General features: G+C 38.5%; 3 protein-coding genes across 3 annotated transcripts; 2 read left to right on the top strand and 1 right to left on the bottom strand.

The window, feature by feature from the left end:
• Window positions 1-6,303: 6,303 nt before the first annotated feature.
• LOC131428216 (cyclin-dependent kinase 9) lies at window positions 6,304-7,874 on the bottom strand. Its single transcript, XM_058591967.1, has 3 exons — window positions 7,575-7,874; window positions 7,165-7,507; window positions 6,304-7,100 (listed from the first exon to the last, which is right to left on the bottom strand). The coding sequence occupies exons 1-3, from the start codon at window positions 7,742-7,744 to the stop codon at window positions 6,411-6,413; spliced, it is 1,203 nt and encodes a 400-aa protein (XP_058447950.1). The 5' UTR covers window positions 7,745-7,874; the 3' UTR covers window positions 6,304-6,410.
• An 8,630-nt stretch (window positions 7,875-16,504) lies between these two features.
• Window positions 16,505-17,727, top strand: LOC131432697 (uncharacterized). The gene is made up of 3 exons (XM_058599134.1): window positions 16,505-16,643; window positions 16,722-16,826; window positions 16,889-17,727. Exons 1-3 carry the CDS (start codon window positions 16,613-16,615, stop codon window positions 17,674-17,676), a joined length of 924 nt encoding a protein of 307 aa, XP_058455117.1. The 5' UTR covers window positions 16,505-16,612; the 3' UTR covers window positions 17,677-17,727.
• Window positions 17,728-20,524: 2,797 nt separating this feature from the next.
• On the top strand, window positions 20,525-21,925 carry LOC131432698 (uncharacterized). The gene is made up of 3 exons (XM_058599135.1): window positions 20,525-20,730; window positions 20,788-21,000; window positions 21,113-21,925. The coding sequence occupies exons 1-3, from the start codon at window positions 20,703-20,705 to the stop codon at window positions 21,877-21,879; spliced, it is 1,008 nt and encodes a 335-aa protein (XP_058455118.1). The 5' UTR covers window positions 20,525-20,702; the 3' UTR covers window positions 21,880-21,925.
• The last annotated feature ends 4,543 nt before the right edge of the window (window positions 21,926-26,468 follow it).

Genomic DNA, 26,468 nt, shown 5'->3' on the forward strand with positions numbered 1-26,468 from the left:
TTTGTACAACCTGATCAGGTCTCCTGGGTGAGAGCCCCACCAAGTTCCGGTTATTGTACGAAGGAAATTGATTCTCTGTAGGCATTTTCGTTTCAAATACCTAATGTGGCATCCCCAGGTACCTTTGGAATCGAACCAGACCCCGAGATATTTAAATGTGAAAACCTGAGCTATGGTTTCACCCCCTAGTTGAAGCTGTAATTGCGCAGGTTCTCGCTTCCTTGAAAATACAACCAGCTCAGTTTTCTCCGTAGAGAACTCGATACCCATTTGAAAAGCCCATGTCGACAAGTTGTCGAGGGTATCTTGCAATGGTCCTTGGAGATCGGCAGCTTTGGGTCCTATAATAGACACAACACTGTCGTCGGCAAGTTGTCTTAGCGTGCAAGATGTGTTGATACATTCATCAATGTTATTTACGTAAAAGTTGTATAAAAGGGGGCTTAAGCATGAGCCCTGAGGAAGACCCATGTAACTGAATCGCTTTGTCGTCAAATCACCATGCTCAAAATGCATGTGTTTCTCGGACAATAGATTATATAAAAAGTTGTTCAAAACTGGTGAAAGACCATGCTGATGCAACTTCTCAGATAGAACGTTAATGGAAACTGAATCGAATGCCCCCTTGATGTCGAGGAAAACTGATGCCATTTGTTCTTTACGAGCAAATGCCATTTGAATTTCTGTTGAGAGCAACGCTAGACAATCGTTCGTTCCTTTGCCCCTGCGGAACCCAAATTGTGTACCTGAAAGCAATCCATTTGTTTCGACCCAATTGTCTAGACGGAAGAGAATCATTTTCTCCAACAATTTCCGGATACAGGAAAGCATAGCAATCGGCCGATACGAATTGTGATCGGAGGCTGGTTTTCCAGGTTTTTGAATAGTAATAACTCTCACTTCTCTCCATTCGTGTGGGACAATATTACCCTCGAGGAACTTGTTGAATAAATTCAGCAAGCGCCTTTTGGCAGAGTCGGGCAGATTTTTCAACAAGTTGAATTTAATTCTGTCTAACCCCGGGGCTCTATTGTTACACGACAAGAGCGCAAGTGAGAACTCTACCATCGAAAACGGTGTTTCGTTTGTATTCAATGTCGCGACGCGGGATATCTTCTGTTCCGGAACAGAATCAGGACATACTTTCTTAGCGAAATCAAATATCCAGCGGTTAGAATATTCCTCGCTTTCGTTCGCGTGATTTCGATTGCGCATGCGACGGGCCGTATTCCAAAGAGTGCTCATTGCTGTTTCTCTCGTTAATCCGTCAACAAACCTTCGCCAGTAACCGCGTTTCTTAGCTTTAATCAGACTTTTCATTTGAAATTCTAACGCCGCGTATTTCCGATAATTATCTGGAGTTCCGTTCCTTCTAAACGAGATGAAGGCTGAAGCTTTTTTCGTTTTCAGCTCTGAGCACTCTTTGTCCCACCATGGGTTGGGAGAACGCATACTAGTTTGCGCGCTAGGTACTCGTTTCGTCTGAGCTTGAATTGCGGTGTCAAGAATCAAGCCAGCCAAAAATGTATACTCTTCCTCCGGAGGAAGCTCCTGTGATGTTTCTAGTTTCTCAGATATCGAGCTCGCGTAACGTTTCCAATCAATGTTTCGTGTGAAATCGTACGAAACATTGATTGTTTCCGATGGTCTTCCACGGTTGGTGATAGAAACTATGATCGGCAAGTGATCGCTACCGTGAGGATCACAGATTACCTTCCACTTGCAATCTAACTGTAGCGAAGTCGAGCAAAGGGATAAATCCAGCGCACTTGGTTGTGCTGGCGGTCTAGGGTTCCGTGTCATTTCTCCCGTGTTTAGAATTGTCAAATTGAAGTTGTCACACAGATCTTGGATTAACGAAGAACGATTATCATCATATAAGCAGCCCCATCCTGTACCATGCGAGTTAAAGTCCCCTAAAACCAGCCGCGGTGAAGGAAGAAGTTCTATGATGTCTGGAAGCCGACGATGCCCTATCGAGACTCTGGGAGGAATGTAGATAGAAGCTATACATAGATCTTTGCCTTTAATATTAATTTGGCAAGCAACAACTTCAATTCCCGGTGTCGAGGGGAGGTTAATACGATAAAATGAATAGCACTTTCTAATCCCTAAAAGTACCCCTCCATAAGAGTCTTCTCGGTCCAGGCGGATTATGTTAAAATTATGGAAGTCGAGGTTGATGTTAGAAGTAAGCCAAGTTTCACTCAAGGAGAATACATCGCAATTATGAGTATGTATTAAGTATTTGAAAGAATCAAGTTTTGGGATGATACTTCTGCAATTCCACTGAAGCACAATGATCATATCTTCGATTCTCAGTGGTAAATTATCCATCAAAAGATACGATCGCTGCAAGGAGGGGCCATTGTTCAGTCAACTGTTTAAAAAATGTCCTTACTGTTGGCAGTAGAGCAGTTAGGAAGCTTTTCAGAGGATCAGTAATATTGAAGGCTGTTAATATCCAGTCCACGATATCAGAAAATTTCAATAATCCAGCGTTTGTTGGATTTTCTGGTTGTGCTTTGGGGTCATTCGGGTTTTTTGATGCCCCAGGAAGTGCTGGGTACTCCTTATCATCCCTAAGTTTTTTGAACCCAGGAGGTGTTTGCTTCGGTTTTGAGTCAGCACTTTTTGTTTCCGTTTGGTTCTTTTGTGACGAAGAGGACAGTCTGAGGCCTTTACGAGGAAGCTTGGGAGAAGCCAGATTTTGTCTTTTCCTGCTTCCTTCAACCTGTGTGTAGGAAGGTCCTTCGCCTGGGTCGTCAGAGGTATCCTCTTCAACTGGCAAGATTGCAAACGGGTTCTCAGGGGTCGATGGAGTGGTTCTTTTTAAGATTTCCGCATAAGAACGTTTGGAACGTTCTTTCACGGATCGCTTCAATTTCTCCGCACGCTGTATGTACGTAGGGCACACCGAAAGATCATGAGGATTCTCCCCGCAGTAGCAACACTTTTCCACTGCTCTTCTGCAGAGATCGTCCTCATGGGCCTCTTCGCATTTGCCGCATCGCAGTTTGTTGCAACAATAGGTTGCCGTATGACCTAGCTGTTTGCAGCTTGTACAATGCATTACCCGCGGTACATACAGCCGAACAGGTAGACGAACTCCACTCACTACCAAGTAATTTGGAAGTGCAGATCCGGCAAAAGTCACGCGAAATGAGTCCGATTGGTAAAATTTACCATCTATCGATTTGGAGTGCAATTGCTTGCACTCCAAAATTTTCACTGGATGAAGGTCGGGGTTTTTGAAACGGCCTACCCCGTCCTTCATCAGATCTTCGATTGTCAGACTTTCGTCACGGACCACACCGTCGATCTCCACCACATGAGACGGGACGTACACGCGGTACTCCTTCGTGAACAACTCGCTGGTAGCAATCGCGTTTGCTTGCTTCAGGTCGGACACAACAACGCGTAACTTGTTTGGCGAAACCTTATCTATTGTTTTTATTGCCGAGTAATGTTTTTCCAGGTCCCGAGCAATATTTAAAACTCTGAGAGACTTTAATTTGGGCCGGAAGTATACCACCCACGGACCCCCCGAGCCATCGTCTTGGTAAACTTTTTGGCGGGCAGGCAATATCTTAGAGGGAGATGAAGGCATCGGAGAGGGAGATGGCATCGGAGAGGGAGATGGTATCGGAGGGGGAGATGGTATAGGAGGGGTAGATGGCATCTCGGAAGCAAACTCAGCCTCTAAATGTTCTTCGTTCATTCGTTCAGCTTCGCCCTCCTCCGAGACACCCCCACTGTCATCAATATTCATATTTAAAGTGCGGGAGTAAAGAAGTCTCCCGCACTTGAAATGAGAAAGAAAGAAATAAAATGAAAAGAAAATATATGAATAGTAAAAATTGAAAGAAAAAGTTTGAGAAAATACTTAACAGTATGTCACGGTAAGCTGTTAGGTGAGTTGCTCCTTCACTCCTTCGTTGTGCTTCAGCGTGACCTTGACTCAGGATTTGGCTGCTGCGATGCGGGTAGCAAACAATAGAAATAACTGCTGCCCGAGGATAGCACAATAGCGTCTACTGTTGATACCGATACAAAACCGGTGCACAGACAGAACTCACTTGCGGGGATGCTACTTTTTATCACTTTTATTTAATGCCTATACTACAGCCTCTGCTGTGATAGGCACCTTCGTCTTACCGATGTCGATTGTTAAAAAAACGCGTGTACTCACTTCGAACATTCGGTTACGAATGACTGTTTGAATGTTGGTAGCTACTTATCGATACACTCCTTACGTACTTTTTATTTGGCACGTATGTCATAGATCTGTGTATTTATGTATGCAGTACAAGCAGTTTATCAAAGTGTTTTGAACGATTGAGTTTTAAACAATAATTTTAAGCAATTTACTCTCAAACGAATGTTTTTTTCGATGAAGTATCCGTTTTGAACAACTTTTCACCAATGTTTGATGAAAAATTACTTACATTTTAATGTAGAATGCAGATTTTAATTCCCTAATAAAAAAGTTAGCTACATTGGTTGCAATGCATCGCGCTACACAAAATAAACAAAACTAAATATTTTCTGTTAAAAAAAGCAGTTTTCCAGAAAAAATAGATAGTTTTACGACAAACTTCCATATCCATTACATTTCGCGTGTTAAATTAAAGGTTCCTATTTTGCGGAATTATTAGTATAAGGTACGTAAATATTTATTTCGCAATAATTCCTGCAAGAGAAAATCCATATACGAATGTGTTCGTTGTGCTAATAAAATGTGTTTGTTGAAATTAAGCTAAAACTGAAATAATTTTTCTTGAGCAGTTTTCAGAAAAACGGAAGAGTTTTAGACTAAGATTTTCACTTTTCTTGAATTGCAATTCTAAGTAGAATGAACTGATTTGTTTATTTTCATCCATATGTAAGATTTATTAATTAAAATCAGGAAAAAACGCAGGAATTTGTTTTTTCGTACGCATTGTTGAAATTTTTCAAACACTTGCAAAGTGTCTGGCTCCTTAAATCATTATAATAAAAACAAATCTGATTCCGAACTATGGTCTAATCCAAGTGTGAAGGTGTTGGAGTAGTTTCTGCGTATCTGCTGGTGAGGAGGGTTTTAGCGGGAAAATGTTGAAAACAATTCATCATGAATCATAAACTCAGAAACTGTTTTGCTCTTCGTCTCGCAACGTAGTTTCGGATGTTTCGCCATTCGCTCTAATCCGTGAGCTGTGGAATATGCGGAACTCGATAAAAATAGGTTAAGATTGGACTCCCAAGAAACTTGCCTGCGATTCGCACGCCTTGTTATTTCGTATACAAATATATTCTCATACAGAAAAAATAGAATTATAGCAACTTCGATGTAATTTTCAAATCGATGTGAAACAAATTTAGACTTACTGAACATCAAATGCAATAATTGTCTGTTTTCGAGAGATATTGCGAATAAATCACACGTTATTACATCGAGACAACGTACTGTATATGATTCTGATATGATATTATGCATCTTTTCGTGTAATATTACAACCTTTAGAACGACACCAAGATTGTTGTGATATTATATCGTAACCGTAGTGAGTACTGATGCTATTTCGTGGATAGTAAATGATGAACCTCGTTTATATCTGATTATTTATTCTTACGAACAACTATCGCTATTGTTCCCCCTCTCCCTTGGAAGATCAACATTAAGTTCCATTAACAATAGAATACTTGTTATAGAAAGGTGCAAATAACTTGACAATTCATATTTCTTTCTCAGAATTTGTTTCAGTGTCAATATTGTGGATGACGCACATTTCCTTCAAATTTTTGCGCCATTCCCACCTTTTTAAACCCCCCTTTCCCTCACCCTTTTGAACAGCACCCCTTGAATCCCCTCCCCCTCCTTGAATGAATCCTGCGCACGGGCCTGATCTATCAACATTCATTTTGAAGAATAACTGCGGGCAAATCATAGCAAAACGAACATTCCAAGAGCGTTAGGATTGTGACATCAAATTTTACCTTACGTTACATATTTAATTAGTATAAACCAATAGCTGATTGAATATTTAATAAACATCTACTTTTTAAACCGATTGCGACCGCATCTTGGTTTGTTTTACCAATGAAAACCCATCAGAAATGTCACTCTTTGTAATGTGTTTAATAAATTAATCTTCGAAAGAACAGCGAAACGTTAATCAAATATGTTTAACCTACCCTACAGGGATCACTGCACCTATTCAGAATATTTCAGTAATCGTAATCGTAGAGAAGACATAGAGTTATACTCAAAGTGCCACAAAAGTAATGGTGATATTTATTTCAAGAATATCTTCTATAGACTTTTTATTTGAGTTCATTTTATTGTACAGAATTTTAGAAAAAAAAGATATTACTGTTTAAATTAAATAATATAAACGAAGCAACGGTCGTTCCATTACCCAATAACGTTAATAAACTCTATCTTGATAACTGTTATCCTGCGGTCGGGCCTGCATAGTATTGACCATCTGCTGTTGATACTGTCGCATTTGACAGGCTCGCCTTGGTGGCGTCAAGTACTCGAACATACTCTGGGTATGCTGCGATAACATTTTGCTTAGATCACAGGGCATCGGATCGGTCCAGAAAAAGTCATGGTTGAGAGCCGAATCCGCATCGATTCGTTCTTTTGGATCGAGAATCAATAACTTGTCAAGCAGATCCACACCGTTTGGATCTTTGACGTAGGGTCGCAGCCTATCTCGGACTTTCCGCTTGTGACCCTGAGGCAGTTCCATTTTCTGATACAACTCGAGACTTTCTACGCCAGGCCAAACTTCCGGCGTGAATGATCCGCACAGTTGTGAAATAAAAATTAACTGTTGCTGTTCTGTGGCTCCTTGCATTATCGGAGATCGAGTCCACATTTCGGCCATTATACAGCCGGCACCCCACATATCGACCGGGGGTCCATAATTTCGATCACCTAATAATAGTTCCGGTGGCCGGTACCAAAGTGTTACCACACGATTAGTGTAGCGATTCGCTTGACCATTTTTCGTTATGCTAAATGCTCGGGCCAAACCGAAATCTGCCAGTTTCAGCACTCCATTCTTTGTGATAAGTACGTTAGCTGCTTTCATGTCTCGATGCAGGATCTATAATGTACACACATATGTAATATTTTCATTAGCTACACTATACATCGAAATTGGGTAATACCTTATTGCTGTGAATGTAGTACAATCCGTTTAACAGTTGCTGCATCACCTTCTTAATTTCTCCCAGACTGAATTTTACATTTATATTCGATAGCAGACCAGCCAGATCATGTTCACAGAAATCAAACACCAAATAGAATGTAGACCGATACCTATTATTGGCCGTGGCTCTGGTCCGGCAAATCTCAATTAAATTAACAACATTTTCGTGTTTCAGAAGCTGCAGAATTCGAATCTCCCGCAGGGCAGTGATAGGAAAACCTTCCTTCTCGTTGTCCATCAAGACCTTTTTCATTGCAACAAACTTTTTATTGGATTTCTTCTCGCGCGCCTTGAATACCTCCCTAGGAGCAACATAGAAGTGAAACCACAAATTATATCAATAACAAAAGCACAGAATCTGAAACTTACCCAAAAGTTCCTTGACCGATTTTAGCAACTTTTTCGTACTTGCTTGATTCATCACAATACGGAAAATCGTAGTCTTCAATATATTTTTGCTTTTCCGCAAGGCTGAGGACTGTACTGGATGTAGACATTTGCATTCCGGAAGAATGTCCTTCGCGCCCGGAGGAGCTCATGTCGTTAAATACAGAGGCTACCAATAGCCGAATGTTAATAATTAATTTTATACAGGAAATGAAAAATGGACGCGAGAAGAAAATCCACTGCAATGAAGTACGTCAACAACGCGCGGATGATTTTGACGTCTGCTTCAATCGTAACGGTCGTAACGCACCAAGAGGAATAACATCTTCGGGATAACTTCCCTCTTCTTTCATTTGTTACACGGCACCAGAAAATTCCACCAATTTTGGTGTTTCGTTCGATAACCTAATCACTGAAACAACCCACATTATCGAAATGACGGAATGCGTAATGAATTCTTACTCGACTGCATGATTTTTCAGTGCTCGATTGGTTCAGTGCTAGAATTTTCGCCTGAGTTGGCTGCTCGATCAACCCGATTGTCAGTGAATATTCGCTCATTTTATGAATGTGTTAGTGTAAAATTTAGGCGCCTTAAGCCATTTCACTACACTCCAGCTAGAGGAATGGATGATGCTGACTAAGGTAGGCCGTTTTGTTAATTTCCAGCGAATTTCAACAGTTTATGTTTGAATTTCAACAAGAACTGGTTATTAACTAGTTCTGTATATCCGAAAAACATGAAGATTTAAATTTGTATATTCAGTTATGTAATGTTTTCATTTGAAAATAAACAGAAAATCAGCACGAAAACGTGCAAAATCGAAAAAGAAGAAGAAGACGACGAATTGACAATTCAGTCCGCATCTTCTCACTCAATTCCGACAGATTTCCGAATCAACTGGTTATAGGCGAAACCCTCTCAGCAGGCCGTTCTATTTTGTTGGCGCTTGTTGAACGACATACTGCACGAAATATTCGTTCAACTTGCTGAAACGGTTTGTTGTTGTTTTTTCTCTTGTAAAAATAATGTGAAAAGTGTGTGTTACCTTCATATAAAAAGAAAATTTATTGTTATTCTACGTTAAGTAGAAGTACTGTGCAGGTATGTAGTGTTAGTTTAAAAAATATAAGTGGAATAAATTTCAGAAATTCTCCAGTAAAACTAATCCAACGGGGCTCCCAATCCTCATATTAAAAATTGCTCACCAATGGACCTCTGTCTGCCGGGTTTGTTGAACGAAAAAAATGGCATTCGGTTCAACGGTCTGTTTCAAAATCGGCAAACGAAGGTCCCGTGTTGGCCTCCCGTTGATTGGACTTTCATTGGACCAATGATTCAACGTATTGGACCAACTAAGGACCACCGTTGAACGTTTTTCTCTAAGAGGGAATTCATTCGGAATCGGTTGTTGCACTGGAGTTGGAATTGATTCGGAATTCCACATGATTTCCACATGGAATTCCGAATGAAAATTTCTCGCCGATTCGGAATTGATTCGGAATCCATTCGGATAACAGAAATACAGGCGCGAATAAAATTTTTCAAAATTACACATTCAGATTCAGATCTCTCGAGGGGATTTCCTATATTCCAACTGGTAGTATCAGTCATTTTATAGCGGATCTGAACTGAAACTTAATCGAAATTTGCAATACTGCGTAGGAATATTTGTAATATGAATTACTTACTGAAGCATAAATTACTTCATGAATCAGAAAAAAATCAATTAAATTTTACTGCTGTTTTATTTTTCTTTATTTTGTATAGTTAACAGTTCGGCTGAAAAGTTCGTATCGTTTAATAGAAACACACATTTTTTTGCCAAAATTCGTTTTTATTATTCAACATAATTGCCATCAGAGGCGATACAGCGATTATAGCGATCTTCCAACTTTTCGATACCATTTTTGTAGTACGATTTGTCCTTTGCCTCAAAATAGGCCTCAGTTTCATTGCTTCTAAATTTTTTACTAGCGAGCATTCTCTTAAGGTCTGAGAACAGGAAAAAGTCACTGGGGGCCAAATCTGGAGAATACGGTGGATGAGGGAGCAATTCGAAGTCCAATTCGTTCAATTTCAGCATGGTTTTCATCGACTTGTGACACGGTGCATTGTCTTGATGAAACAAAACTTTTTTCTTCTTCAAATGAGGCCGTTTTTTTGAAATTTCGTCCTTCAAACGCTCTAATAACGCTATATAATAGTCACTGTTGATGGTTTTTCCCTTTTCAAGGTAGTCGATGAAAATTATACCATGCGAATCCCAAAATACAGACGCCATAACCTCACCGGCCTATTGTTAAGTCTTTCCACGCTTTGGGTTCGGTTCATCGCGTGCAGTCCACTCAGCTGACTGTCGATTGGACTCCGGAGTGAGGTGATGGTGCCATGTTTCGTCCATTGTTATATATCGACGAAACAAATCGGTTTTATTTCGATATAACAGCTCCAAACACTGCTCAGAATCATCAATTCGTTGTTGTTTTTGATCGATTGTGAGCTCACGCGGCACCCATTTTGCACAAAGCTTTCTCATATCCAAATATTCGTGAATAATATGTCCAACACGTTCCTTTGATATCTTTAGGGTGTCAGCTATTTCGATCAACTTCACTTTACGGTCATTGAAAATCATTTTGTGGATTGTTTTCACGTTTTCATCGGTAACAGCCTCTTTTGGACGTCCACTACGTTCATCGTCTTCGATGCTCATATGACCCGGTGCAGAGTCTGGATAACACTCATCAAGCCATTTTTTGGTATCGGCGGCACTTTTTTTCATCAAAAAGTAGTGTTTCATCAACACACGAAGTTCCTTTTTTCCATTTTTTTCACAATAACAAAAGTAGCTTCACTCAACATGCAATATCTCACAAACTAATAATCAGACAGCTGTCAAATTTATACACGTATCTTTTGAAGGTTGGTACTAACTGAAAATGGTATGGATTTAATTCTAGTGGCGCCCTCTCATAGAAACGATACGAACTTTTCAGCCGATCTGTTAAGTCGAAAAGAAGAATACACTTGCGTTCAGTAATGGTATTTCACCAGTGTGATACACGCTGCTGTAAGATTTATGTCTACAAAGGGGATACAAGAAACGTACATCACACAAAAAGGAAAGCGCACTTCTTATCAGTGTCAAATAGACAGAATTTGAGTGTGTGTGCTTGTGGTTAAAGCAGCTGGTGCGAGTGAAACACATTCTCTTCCCATTAATCGCTCTCATCTGAATACACTCAAGTGACCACTGGTGCGTGCTAGCGTGCTACAGTTACCGTGTAAGCAAGTACTCGACTTTCACCCTCATTGAACATAACTCGAAATTAAGTGACACACCACTCAAATTCATAAAAAGTGTACGTACTCTACATCTAAGTTACCACCTATCTACTCGTTTTTGTGTTAGGGGCGAAGTTGTCAAAATTTGAGTATTTTTTTTTACTCAAAATTAGATAAAATGTTTTTTTTTATTTTAATGAGTTTAACCAATATTTTATTCCTTGAACTCAAAATAAAGAAACGTTACTTCATAATTGTTTCTATACAAAGTAACTATTATTTCTATTTAATGAAAACGCAAAAAGAAAATTAAACCCGTTTTCTTTCAACCAAAATTGAACGATATTGATATCCTTATGTTGGACTTCTCATTTAGCATAATTGAAACCACAAAATTTCTATTGAAAACACCTATAATTGATTATTCATGGTTTCAAAAAACCGGATCTAAAAACGGCAATGAAAAACGATAAGAATATTCTGAGAATAACGCACTGAACTGCAAGAATTTTTCTTTCACTCAAATGTTTGAAAACTCAACGCTTACTCTAATGTATGAATAAATACGAGAGAACCCATGGCCTGACAAAGTAAAATTTACTGAGGTCTCTTGCATTTATTCATACAGTGGTGTGTCACTCAATTTTGAGATACGTTCAATGAGGGTGCAGGGTGAAATAAAGTGTTTTCAGGTTCACCGGCAAAATATTGTTTCGTTTTCGATGTGGGAGAAGTGGTTTTAGTTTATTGCTGTTTGCTATAATATATATTATAAAATTTAAAACCTAAACACTTCGAAAAAATCAAAAACTCAAGCTCAACTGATTATAACTTTCATATGAATAGTAAAATAACCCATCTAAAATTTACTGCTCTTATAAACTTTGCTGTTGAGTATTTTTGACTCAATTTTAGGTTGAATGCAAAACCTTGGTATTACCACAAATGAATTTCCAGACATGACAGTCACAATCTTTTTTTGGCGCACATCTACGGTCCTAAGTGAAACTGGAACCAATGGTGATAAATTGGTTTCACTGCTGAGTTCCCATCATACATTCATAATGCAAATATCAAACCGTGAGAACCCTTTCGATTCGGTAGCTCATTTGTATATATTGAGATTTTATGACACACTTTGGTTGAAATGATAACAATGCAATTAATCTCGCGCTCCACCAAGCGGTGAGTGCGGTCATTTCAGAAGGTACCGGGAACGAACCACTTTTTTCAAAAACAATTTGACCTTCTGTTTCAACAGACTTTGCAGCCGATTCAGAGTGTACAGAACCATTGCAAAGCTGGTGGCTAGGATTCTACTGACACTACGAATCCTTCCAGGTCGGGGTTCGAACATACGACAACTGGCTTGTGCCAGACCCTGTCAGCTTGGAGCGAAATCAATCTTCGGTTCAACAACGCCATCGCACGGCATCACATTCAACATATCATGTCAATTGTATGGGTGCGCAGCCCTGCTATTTTGGCGCGCACGAATTTGACATTTCTTTCCCTATACTTCTATGTATGAGATTCGATGCGGACTCACCTGAGGGCGACATGCTCGCAAAAAAGGATGTTGCCAATGATTTGTTCGGGAAATGTGAGAGCTGGATATCTTGTTAATAAGATGTCTTTGCTTGTGCCCTATGCATTGAACCGCCAACCCGGGTTGAATGCTGTTTGCGTATTTTCTGCTTGTCGAACGAAATTTTTGCTATATGTCGGTCGACGACACCACAGACTAACAGACAGGACACTCAAATTAGATTCTTCAATCATTTTAACGGTCATTTTGAATATTCCTTTATTTGGGACAGTACTCACATGTGTCATGATGGCGCCACGTAACCCTATCAAAAACATCCCGTCTGTCATCTAGACTGTTTATTTTTTTCATTTACCACCGGGTTTGCCATTCATACAGAATTACCTGTAATGTTTTGATTTGTATACGTCCATGTGAATTTCATGCAGGATATAGATTTAATACATATTGCCAAAACTATATACATAATTTTGTCTACTTCTCATTCTCAAACGCAATACAAAATCGAACCCGCTTTGTTACCATATTTACTTGCTTCTGGTCTGCCGCCACTTAATTTCGGGTGAAAACTTGCAACACAGACTAACAGACATGACAGTATGAGTAATTTCTTATAAAAATAATTTTTCGTGATGCACTAGTTCCACCTATATTGTACTGCGCGAACTATTTACTATCTGTACACCCCTTGTGTTATGTAAAAGTTTTTTTTACTAGTTGGTTTCCCCTCGTTTGTCAACACCGATCAGCTGCTTGCAGGGTTGCCTGATTTCATCAAAATATTTGAAAATGAATCGTCACAATAAATTATTGGATTATGTTGATAATATATTTAACTTTTTCGCGATGTTAGAAGGTAACCATTTATTTGACTCAACGTTGTTCATCTAGACTATTTTTTATTGTGTTGGTAGTTTTCACCCGAAATTAAGTGGCGGCAGACCAGAAGCAAGTAAATATTGTAACAAAGCGGGTTCGATTTTGTATTGCGTTGGAGGATGAGAAGTAGGCAAAATTATGTACATAGTTTTGGCAATATGTATTAAATCTGTATCCTGCATGAAATTCACATGGACGTATACAAATCAAAACATTACAGGTAATTCTGTATGATTGGCAACTCTGTTGGTAAATGAAAAAAATAAACACAGTCTAGATGACAGACAGGATGTTTTTGATAGCGTTACGTGGCGCCATCATGACACATGTGAGTACTGTCCCAAATAAAGGAATATTCAAAATGACTGTTAAAATGATTGAAGAATCTAATTTGAGTGTCCTGTCTGTTAGTCTGTGCTTGCAACACAATAAAAAATAGTCTAGATGAACAACGTTGAGTCAAATAAATGGTTACCTTCTAACATCGCGAAAAAGTTAAATATATTATCAACATAATCCAATAATTTATTGTGACGATTTATTTTCAAAAATTTTGATGAAATCAAGCAACCCTGCAAGCAGCTGATCGGTGTTGACAAACGAGGGGAAACATACTAGTGAAAAAAACCTTTACATTACACAAGGGGTGTACAGATAGTAAATAGTTCGCGCAGTACAATATAGGTGGAACTAGTGCATCACGAAAAATTATTTTTATAAGAAATTACTCATACTGTCATGTCTGTTAGTCTGTGACGACACGACCAGGCACTCCGAAGAAAAATCGGAATAAAAGTTATTCGTGAGCGATTTACCGTCAGTTACCAAAAATATAACGACCCCTTGATAATGATAAAAAAAAAACTTTCTTCAGCAACACTATTTGAGTTGCTATGAACTAGTTACCAAGAAGCTCCATAATAAATAAACAAACCATTTCAGGAAGTTTTCGAAACTTTTCAATAGATTTCAATTTGTGCCATCAGCTCTGAATTAAAAAAAAATCAAGAATTATTCTGAAGGTATCATGAGACTAAATACAAAATTTGCTTTTGGCAGACAGAGAAAGAAATTCTGGTATTGTAAAAACGAAATCACTTGATCTCTTGAAAGCTGTACGTGGCACCGCAAGCCATCCGTCGAGGGCTGGGTCCTCTGGCGATGTTCAACTTGACTTGTCGTGGTCGTTTGAAGATATCGATTTAAAAACTTCCAACCAACAAATATAACCGTCCGGCCTTCATTCAACAGTATCGTCTAAACTACACACAGATGTTTGAAATTTTTGGCGGAAATGATATTATGAAATATGACGGAGCTAGACTCTGATCGCCAATTTGACTAATCTTCATAGCAACTTTGTTAGCAGCTTGAAGTTGTAAATATATTTCCTTATTTAATATGCATTTAATTCACACATTGCATTTCTTACTTACAAATTCAGTCTTACACGTGACTTCTTTCTAACCGTAAATCAATTCAATCAACTAACGAATCCTAGCTTAAGCAATGTTAATTTAGCTTATAAGTTATTATTAATCGTATATGTATACCACAGACTAACAGACATGACAGTATGAGTAAATTCTTATAAAAAATAATTTTTCGTGATGCACTAGTTCCACCTATATTATACTGCGCGAACTATTTACTATCGGTACACCCCTTGTGTTATGTAAAAGTTTATTTACTAGTTGGTTCCTCCTCATTTGTCAACACCGATCAGCTGCTGGCAGAGATGCCTGATTTCATCATAATATTTGGAAATGAATCGTCACAGTAAATTATTATATTACGTTAATAATATATTAAACTTTTTAGCGATGTTGGAAGGTAACCATTTATTTTTCTCAACATTGTTCATCTAGACTATTTTTTATTGTGTTGGTAATTTTCACCCGAAATTAAGTGGCGGCAGATCAGAAGCAAGTAAATATTGCCACTAAACGGGTTCGATTTTGTATTGCGTTGAAGGATGAGAGGTAGGCACAATTTTGTATATAGTTTTGGCAATATGTATTAAATCTGTATCCTGCATGAAATTCGCATACAAATGCAAATACATATCAATACATTACAGGTAATTCTGTATAAATGGCAACTCTGTTGGTAAATGAAAAAAATAAACACAGTCTAGATGACAGACAGGATGTTTTTGATAGGGTAACGTGGCGCCATCATAACACATGTGAGTACTGTCCCAAATAAAGGAATATTCGAAATGACAGTTAAAATGATTGAAGAATCTAATTTGAGTGTCCTGTCTGTTAGTCTGTGTGTATACTTCCGATCGTACTGAATATTTTTATTTATTCCGTAACAGAATTACCCAGTTTACAAGTTTGACAGTGAAGCTTCGCTCTGACGGATTCAATGACTGCAAACTTCACCACTTTTTAAAAACTCATTTATGTAGCAGATAGTTGTCATAGATCTAAGTCTGGTTACGTTAAACTATTTAACATAAACATCGACGGATATTTAAACGATGCGTGATACCGACAACGCATTAAAAGTACACAATACAAAAGATGTTGGTCAATTATGGAAACCTGATTTTGCTGTTCTTAAGAGCCATTTTTTGTATGTTCGAGTTCCAGCCAGTCTCAACGAAAGCCTCTATCTAATAGTCTAATCGCTCATCAGTCATCGCTCTGGCATGTGATAATGCTGGAGAACTTTCAACTTACTGCGAAATAAGGATCTTCCATTTGAGGCAGTTCCTTTTGTTTACATTTCTTAAGTCTTTAATATGCAGTAACCAAGGTTATGGTAATTGTTATTCAAAATCAACAATTCATCAACTTGTGTTGCCAGTTTCAATAGTTTTCCAGTCGATTTCGTTTTGACATTTCCAGTTACTGAGGGGTAGTTAAATTTGCGATACAGTTTCGATAGACGAGTGGCAGGTCGTGTCGTCGTGTCGGTTTTGATCAATTGTTGATGAAATTTTGTTGTATTAAACTTCGTCATTTGAATTACGAAGATATGAAAAATGAATGCTCATTGAATCTCTCATTTTTTAACCATAATTTATTGGGATATTTTTAAACATCATTTCATTGTAGAAATTTCATTTTATTTGTGAATACAGATATCTGGCATCTCTGGATTAATATGAAATGAAATGAATTTTTTTTATCTGGCAACTTTGCTTTAATTTCATTTTGTTTAATGTTTACATAATTTCAAAACTGACGCGAGATTTAAAAATATTGCAGGAATACAGACAACATTCAAAATTAGTTATAAATAAATGTTTTAAATAAATACTACTTTCTGTAAGCAGAAATTGTAATTTCAATGCATAGAATCGAGGAAGTGTTTGTAACTGGTAATGATACAATGGAATCAGCTGGTAAACGTATATTATTTATTGTAATCAGTTCTCTTTCGATATTTATCATTGTAGATCACAAAATGAAAAGCCCTGCTGCAAAGAGAAAAATTCCTTTAATTCGAAGAGCTGGCGAAATCGTCTTTCCGAAGCATATGAAATCGTTAGGAAAAATAAAAAGTTGGTATACAAGGAAGAATTGTTCAGATGTAAGAAACTTATGAATCTATATATGTTTTCAGTATCTCCTGCTCCAGCAATCGTGAAGAAGCGATTAGAACCATCTCCCGAAAAAGTCATGTTTGAAGATGTCGAAATCACCGAAGATATAGAAAATATGGAAAACGTTGAAGATAGCTCTCAAATTGCGTCTGATTCTGTCAACATTGAATTCCTAAGTGAACAACTTAATCGAGTTGAAAAAAAATTGGACGATGTCCTTACCAAGTTGTCTCAGCATGACGGGACACTCAAACTTCTCAAACATAATGTCAAGGACTTACGGATCGAGTTTAAGAACTCCTGTAAACAGCAGGCGCAAAGCTCTACCCTCGTCGATGAAAAGCACTTCTCTCCAAAACGATCACGCAAGCGTCTGATTCTCTTCCCGGTGATCGACGATCACTATCTGGCTCGACTAGAGGAATTAGTACAAGCAGATGAAGAAATGCGGCAAGAGCTGTTCGATCTGTACAACGAGGCACCTAATACCAGTGTTTACGAATATCTACGAAAGAACACTTACTGCTTGTTCGAAAACACTTCAAAGTTCACGTGGACGGGAAAACCTGCGACTGGACCTTTTCCGGGACCTCCTTCGAATCCGGCATACAAACTGCAACTAGTAGAGATGCTTCTGGTATGTTGCGGGGAAAAATTTCCCAACTCTACTCGGTCGTTCATAGAAAAAGAGTTCAGACATGCGCTTCAGAATTTCAACGATGCAAAATGGATGAGAGCTAAACGACGTCAGCAGAATGCGGAAAAAACAACCTACAACGTATCAATCCCCGACCAGGAAATCGTTTGAAAGATTTTTAAAGTATGAATTTCAAATAAATATTTTTTTGTTTACAGATAAGGTATGTTTTTCTCGAATAGTAGAATTAAGCCATTGTCCAATAGAGAAATATTCAAAGACTTATTGAATTCATGAGTAATTGTTAAATCTACTAATAAGAACTTTTAGTGACGAGACCTACCTTATTTAAGCTAGTGTTGTGGAGAGGTATGCGGCAGATTGGTTTGTCGTACCCGAGATAATGAAGCAGATCGGACGAAATTTCTAGTGGAATATACACTCAGAAATTCCTACCTTGAACCGTTGTTTATTGAAACACTGTTAACCGTTTGATTTATAATTTATTTATGGGTTTATATGAGCTAACATTTAAATGTTGACTGAACCTAATCTTTATTGGCGAACGAATTCCTTTCGTGGTGTATACTGAATATCCTTAAATCATATCCTAATATCAAAGTAAGGACGACAGATTCCCAGCACTTGATTTGACGGAGATAAGTGCCCGCGCCACTACGGATCACATATTCGCGATAAGACAAGTACTCCAGAAGTGTCGTGAATACAACGTACCCACGTATCACCTATTCATTGACTTCAAAGCGGCATACGACACAATCGATCGAGAACAGCTATGGCAGATAATGCACGAATACGGTTTCCCGGATAAACTGACGCGATTGGTCAAAGCAACGATGGATAGAGTGATGTGCTACGTCCGAGTATCTGGGACTCTCTCGAGTCCCTTCGAATCTCGGAGAGGGCTACGGCGAGGTGATGGACTCTCTTGTATCTTATTCAATATTGCCTTGGAAGGTGTGATTCGAAGAGCGAGGATCAACACGAGTGGCACGATCTTCCGAAAGTCCGTACAACTTTTTGGCTTCGCTGACGATGTTGATATTGTAACACGCAACCTTGAGAAGATAACGGAAAACTACATCGGACTGAACGCTGAAGCTAGGCGTATCGGACTGGCCATAAATGCGTCGAAAACAAAATACATGAGAGGAAGAGGCTCTAGAGAAGAAACACTACGCATCCCACCACGAATATTGATAGACGGTGACGACATCGAGGTGGTTAACGAGTTTGTGTATTTGGGCTCACTGGTGACCGCCGACAATGACACCAGCAGAGAAATACAGAGACGTATTTTGGCAGGGAATCGTGCGTACTTTGGACTCAGAAAAACCCTTCAATCGAGAAAGGAACTCCACCGCACGAAATTGACCATCTACAAAACGCTTATTAGACCGGTTGTTCTCTATGGCCACGAGACCTGGACTATGTTGGCAGAGGACCAACGCGCCCTCAGTGTTTTCGAAAGAAAGGTACTGAAGACCATCTATGGCGGAGTGCAGATGGAAGACGGAACGTGGAGACGGCGTATGAATCACGAATTGCAACAGCTGCTAGGAGAAACACCTATCGTACGGACAGCTAAAATCGGACGTCTACGATGGGCTGGGCATGTCATAAGGATGTCGGACGACAGTCCAGTGAAATTGAATCTAATCCGACTGGTACAAGAAGAAGAGGAGCGCAGCGAGCAAGGTGGATCGATCAAGTGGAGGGTGATCTCAGCAGCGTCCGTGCCTTGAGTGGCTGGCGACGAGCAGCCATGGACCGAGTTATGTGGAGACGTATGCTTGATACAGCAAAGGACACCCCAGGCTTATAGCTGTTAGGTAAGGTGAGGTAAGGTTCTTCAAGTTTCAGCATAATACATTACTTCACGTTCTTTATTTATTGAAATGTGATGAACTACTTTTAAACATTCTATGGATGAAAAATTATACTTATACTCAGTGATGGCCCAGCATACGAGCCAGCTCTCATACAGTCCGTGTACTGTACCTTTTCAAAAATACGCACACGAAGTCTGAAGCACACGCTCGTGTGCCGTGTTGCTCCTAGATCGAGAGTCGTATGCTTCGAAGAACCAGCTCGCGATGCTGGCTCATTAGCTGAGTTGAGTGTCCGTTTTTTTTTATTTAATAATACATAATATTATTTTTAAGCACACAGTGTCCGCTCTTGTATTGTCTCTTGTCAGTAGGTGGACTACACAAATAGCACACGCTAATGAGTCTGGTTTGAAAAGCACAGCACACGAGTTGAATAGGCACACACTGCAGGTATAGAGCAGCTCGTGTGCTGAGCTCGGACATCACTGCTTATACTAAACCATAGTAACTTATCATCATAATTATTTTGTTAATGTCAAGAAATGCTAGCAAAATTTATTTTACTTATTTGAATATAAAAATTTGAAACGCAGATTGTCGTATATGTTCGTTATTTCCAAATGTTATTCTATTTACGACGCCATTGTGGAATCAGAGAACCAAAACTTTTACTTATATTCTCGATATATGGGAGCTGTCAAGTTGTCCACGCGTTGGGTGACCGACTGCCTCACCGCTGCCAGATACAACCGTATCCACCAGGATTTTTCACATTGAAATCTTTGACATTTTCAGCGAAGGTGAGAAGATGAAAACGCTCGGCTAACTTAGATACAGGCGACTTTGTTATGTCAAATTGGATTTGACAACCGTCACTGAAACAATTTTCGTAGCCGTCTGGTGGCCATGGCTGCCCAGGTAGCCAAAACGCTATGCGGGTAACCAGGGATGCCAGTTTCACAGAACAGATTTTGAATTTTCTGCACAGATTTTCACAGATTTCGGAAATCGATCACAAATTTTTATCGATTTCTGACATCGGTAACAAATTTTCAAAGATTTCTGAAAGCGATCAGTTTCGGTTTTCATTTTGCTTGGAAAAAGTGAAGTAGCGAAACTCTTTTTTTTCGCTTACCGAAATGATTCCGATCAGCTATTGTGTTACAGTAAATATGCACAGAATTTGCAGACAGTTTATTAACTTGATCACAGATTTTTGAAAAAATGACCTGGCATCCGTGGTGTTAACAAAAAAAAAACGGTGAAAAAAAACGTAACGCTACGAAGTAAACAATAATTAAACAATTCACTTTTACCTGAAAATATTTTAATTCACTTTTTTCGATGGAAGACGAACATGATTATACACCTCGTAAATACTAATCATTTTTTAATTACCTGTTTTACTTAGTACAATTTTGGATTCTAGCTAAGGCCCGAAAAGTCACCATTACACTACCAAAGGGAATAACGTTGAAAAATTTACCACGAAAAAAAGATAAATCACCTTCAGATTCAATAGAAATGGTAGAAATTCAAACCGGCAATGGACTTAAAGCGATAAAGAGAAAGGTTCCAATTATACGACAACCAGGGGAACTTATCGTCCCTAAACAATTTAAATCTTCTGAAACCGTAACAGGTAGGTCTGCACATTTCAATTTCCATACTTATAGGTTTTTATGCATTATAATTTAAGATTCTGTGTGCGGTAGCTCAGAACTTAGTTATGTTTTTTTCTTCTCCACTTTTAGTTTCTCAATCACCCTCATTTGACTTCCCATTGATAAAGAAAGAATGGACAAGGGTTCCCCCGCCTGGCGTGAAAACAGCTTTGAAGGAGGATAGATCGGCGGAGCTTTCGCCAGAAACAGAAGAGTTTGATGACGAAACATCACAGGAGTGCGACCAGTCAGAGTCCTCCAATGAACGATTAGACCGAATCGAAAAAAAGTTGGACCGCATGCTCTCGATACTCAATCATCATGATTCTGTTCTCAAAGGTCTAAAGTGGAATATGAAAGACTTGCGACTTGAAATTCAGAACATGCCTAAAGCGTCGACTGAAGAAGTTTACATTACTGATAGGGATCCGGTTCCAGTGTTAAGATCAAACAAGCGAACGATTTTCTTTCCGATTGCAGACGATGCATATCTTTTGCGACTTGATGAGCTAGCCCAGGCAGATGAAGATACACGTGACGAATTGACCAGTTTGTATGATGAAGCACCGAGTACCAGTTTGTACGAATATTTACGCAAGAACATTGGTCAGCTTTTCCAAAATACATCTAGATACACTTGGACAGGACGTCCTTCTAATGCTACACCGATGGGGCCACTTTCCAATGCGGCTCACAAATTGAATATAATCGATTTACTGATATTAACTGCACGTGACAAATTCTACAACGCAAGTCGTGATTTGATAGAAAGAGAATTCAAACGGGCGCTAACTAATTTTAACGATACTAAATATAGCAAACAGAAACGTCGAATGGAACAAAAACTTCAAGAATAAAGTTTGACTTGCGAATGTTTAATACACTACAGTACTACAGTTCTAACTCGAGTTATTTTAGTTACTTTTATTTCCATTTCAACAAAATGCTGTTTTGTTTCCGTTCCCAAAAATCGACATCTCTCTGAATCAAACGTGAAAATATGACTCGTCGACAAATATGACGCTTTGAATACTAAGTGGTGTGTTTTTTAACATCGAAGAGACGTGCCAACTATTCTTGGTGAAAAAACTATTCACCATTCAATTTAAAAACATTTTGAATGTCAATAATTCGGCAATTTCTCAATAATCGTTTTATGTATCAGTTATTTTTAAATAATACTTTTATGGAACGATTTCTATACGCTAGTTGTACACTTTCAATGATAGACGAACGATAAGTGAATTATTGCTATCCATACGCAAAATCCTGGAATTCATAGCTCTGATTAGTAATTTAGAGTAACATTGATTCAGTTAGGTTTTCAACCTTTAGGTGTAAATATCATTTGTACTACTGCGTTAATATACACCCCTATTCTGTACGTCGATCGATTCGAAATATTCCGATAGAATGTGTAGTTTCCATTCTACATTCCGTTCGAGTTGGGTATGAACTCGAATATCATTCGTTCGAGTTGTTCAATTTTCGAACATTACTCGATCGACTTGCGTACGTATTACTTCTGTTCGGCTTAGAATCGTTCTAATTTCTTTTACAAGTGTGACGGTTTCGTTTACTAAGAAATGACTAATATAAAAAGAACGTTTAAGTAGTGTCGACTGCTTCGATGGTTAGTGTTCGAAATTTCTAGTGTTTCTGAACGAGAGTCGATCGAATCATACAAGTCGAACGGAATAAAGAATGCAAAATTCGAACTCGAACGAAAGTGTAGATTCGTTCGTATCACAAATCCGTCGGATTGCAGAATCGGGGTGAATGTTCCTAACAGTGATTAATATCGTAGTGAGTACCACAATTTGGTCTTTCTGAAAGGCAGGAATGAATCCCGTACAGCATCCGGATAGTATCTTTCAATGAAATGCAAATCCGAAATGAAATATCGAAATTAAAATTCTATATGCTGCTATTTTTATAGCCGTTAGGACCGCCCATTAGTGAAGAAGCTACAAACGAAATCAGGTAGAAACAAGCCTCTCAACAAAAATTGGATCAGTTTGGATTCTATCGCCACTGCGAGCAGATGTATTTTGTGTCGTTTGCAAAGCTAGTTTCGCCTCCGACAAGAGCGATTACGTCACAGCTGCCAGTCATTTGAATTAGTGAAAAAGCATCGCTGGAGAGCATTAAGCAAAATCAGCCGTTCTAATGGCTCTAAAAGTTTTCTAAAGAACTATTAGGATTTCTTGCTCGCAAATCGAAGGGAAATATCCTCAGTTTAGTGCAAATCTAGATCTAGATCAAGTGAAGCCTTCTTTGTTTTTGCGAAAAATTCATTGCATAATTCATACAATTGATCAACTAATTAATATTCGGAAGTGTTAAGAAACATGTCAGTTGTTTTCGTATTCACGACATCCAGTTATGTCTCTGACATTACCCACCCGCCTTTTTATCAAAATAATAATGCAGTATATTTGCATACTCCATACTTACCTTACATACCAGCTATAGTCCCCATTCAACTCTTTATTAGAGAAATGCTTCCTAGGGGAGACCGGGGCAAAAATGGCCGCGGGGCGAAAGTAGCCACTCGCAATAATTCGAACACTAAATGTCATATTTCATCGACTAAGGCCCCGGGAATTAGCTACAATTGGCGTATGTTCGTTTGACATGCGTCCATTCAATTGAGCCTCAGTTGGTCAGTGAGTGCGAAAGTGTCGAGTTTTTCGTCAAAAGTAAAATTTTCAAGTTCCAACATTTTTTGAATCATGGAATATATTTTCAGGGTCGAATCATATTCGGTTAATGTTTTACCTTATGATAAAAAAGAACCGGAATTTTATTAAAAAACGCAAAATTTCAATTTTTAATAAATTTCTTTATTATTGCCTTCAAAGTACTCTCCTCCTGCGGCAATACATGCATGCCAACGCTTGATCCAATTTTCCATACAAGTTTTATAGGCCGCCGAAGGTATGGCCTTTAGTTCACGCAGCGAATTCTCTTTTATAGTCTCTATGGTCTCAAAACGCGTTCCCCGCAATGGCAATTTGAGTCTGAGGAAGAGGAAAAAATCATGCGGGGCCATATCTGGAGAGTACGGTGCTTGGTTGATGATATTGGTTGAGTTTTTGGCCAAAAACTGCGACACAACCAACGCTGTGTGAGCCGTCGCATTATCGTGGTGGTGGTCCAGCCGGGAAGCGACGCGTTTCAAACCCAAAACATCAGTTAAAATGTGTTCGGCTGATCCATAAGAGATGCCCAACAACACAGCAATCTCTCTAATCAGTACAGAACGATTTTGCAACACGATTTGCTTCGCCGATTCAATGTTTTCTTCAGTAACAGATGTTGTTGGGCGGCCAGGGATCTCATCATGATCCAAGCTTGTACGACCACCTTTGAAGCGTTTATATCACTCGTATGCATGTGTTTTTCCTAGACACGATTCACCAAAGGCCTTTTCTAACATTTTCAACGTTTCGGAACACTTAAATCCATTTGCAACACAAAATTTGATGCACGCACGTTGTTCTAAATTTTCATCCATTATAAAAACCGCCACACGAAAATTTTTCAACTTCTTTGTATAGACGCCAAACAAAAACTAATCGTGCGATATGCGTCAAAATTTGACAGAATGTGTATAAAAGTGTTGCCAACGTTGAGAGAAGAAAAGTTTACCGATTGGACAAGTGCGGGAATTTTAAAATGAAAATTCCTGTTCTTTTTTTATCATAAGGTACGCCAATTAAGATGCGCTGAATCGAATGGTACTAGTGGTTTTTATGATAAACAAGTTTTAGTTTATGTTATGACATCGCAAAATTGAAATGAAGCGGTGAGACGAAAATAGCACCTTATTGGTGGGGCGAAAATGACCACTAGACTCGGTCTGAGTCGTAAATTAATTGTTGTTTTTTAGAAAAACTTGTTTATTCTATGGAGCTTCACACTATTTTCGATTACGTACAAACGAAATAGTTCCAAGATCACCAATCTGGGGCATAATCGATTATCACAAATACGATATTACCGACGACGAGCTTACCATCCCGATTCTGCAATCCGACGGATTCGTGATACGAACGAATCTACACTTTCGTTCGTGATCGAATTTTGCATTCTTTATTCCGTTCGACTTGTAAGATTCGATCGACTCTCGTTCGGGAACACTTGAAATTTCGAACACCAACCATCAAAGCTGTTAGCTATGAACTCGAATATCATTCGTTCGAGTTGTTCAGTTTTCGAACAATTTTTCGTACGTATTACTTTACGTTCTAATTTGTTTATACAAGTGTTTTCGTTTACTAAGAAATGAATAATATAAAAAGAAAAAGAACGTATAAATAGTGTTGACAGCTTTGATGGTTAATGTTCGAAATTTCAAGTGTTCCCGAACGAGAGTCGATCAAATCATGCCAGTCGAACGGAATAAAGAATGTAAAATTCGAACTCAAACGAAAGTGTAGATTCGTTCGTATCACAAATCCGTCGTATTGCAGAATCGGGGTGATTATTCATTTCTTAGTAAACGAAACCGTCACACTTGTATAAACAATTTAGAACGAATCTAAACCGAAAAGAAGTCATACGTACGCAAGTCGATCGAGTAATGTTCGAAAATTGAATAACTCGAACGAATGATATTCGAGTTCACACCCAACTCGAACGGAATGGAAATTGCAATTCGAATCGATCGACGTACAGAATAGGGGTGATTTTCTCGAACGATTTGTTGTACAGCAGCAGATATTTTGTTCTCTTCCTCAGAACGCGTTCTGATTGGCTGGTATTGACATGGGTGAAATGAGACAGATTTTTCAATAGTGTACTATTGAAATACTTCAATGCTTTTCATTACACGCTTAAGTTGAAAAATTTCGATTCTATTGGTAGTTAGATTATACAAATCCTTTCACAGATCACTGAGCTATGAGCTTTAAAAATACGAGACACACTTAAATTTTTTAGCTGAGTCTCGACAAAATAATGCCGAGATTCGCACAGCCGAGTAATCAGCAAAAATAAAATTACTGAGCGTCTCGGCACCCTCAAATTTGACAAACGTCAAATATTGCAGAAATCGTCAGCGTAAGATTTACTGTTTGCTCAGTAAAACAATCCAATAAAACGAAAAAATGAAAAAATAAATTACCAATTCATCAGTAATTAAAAATCTAGTCAATTAATTTTGTTTGTAATTTCTCAACATTATAAACACGACATTCAGAATCAAAAATTCATTTTATTAACACTTAAAGGAGGCTTACAAATTTGTTGCCAGTAGTGCTTAAATCCTCTACCTGAAAACATGTAACATAAAAAAATTTAAAAACGTTTGTCGGAAGGCTCGCATTTGATACCGAATACTGGCTTACAAAAATTTTCAATATTTAATGATGCATATACGGTATTGTTAAAAAAAATAAACTTACTTTGATCTATTGAATTATTCCATGAACTGGATTAT

The sequence above is a fragment of the Malaya genurostris genome, chromosome 2 (assembly GCF_030247185.1).
Source record: "Malaya genurostris strain Urasoe2022 chromosome 2, Malgen_1.1, whole genome shotgun sequence".
Classification (NCBI taxonomy): Eukaryota; Metazoa; Arthropoda; class Insecta; order Diptera; family Culicidae; genus Malaya; species Malaya genurostris.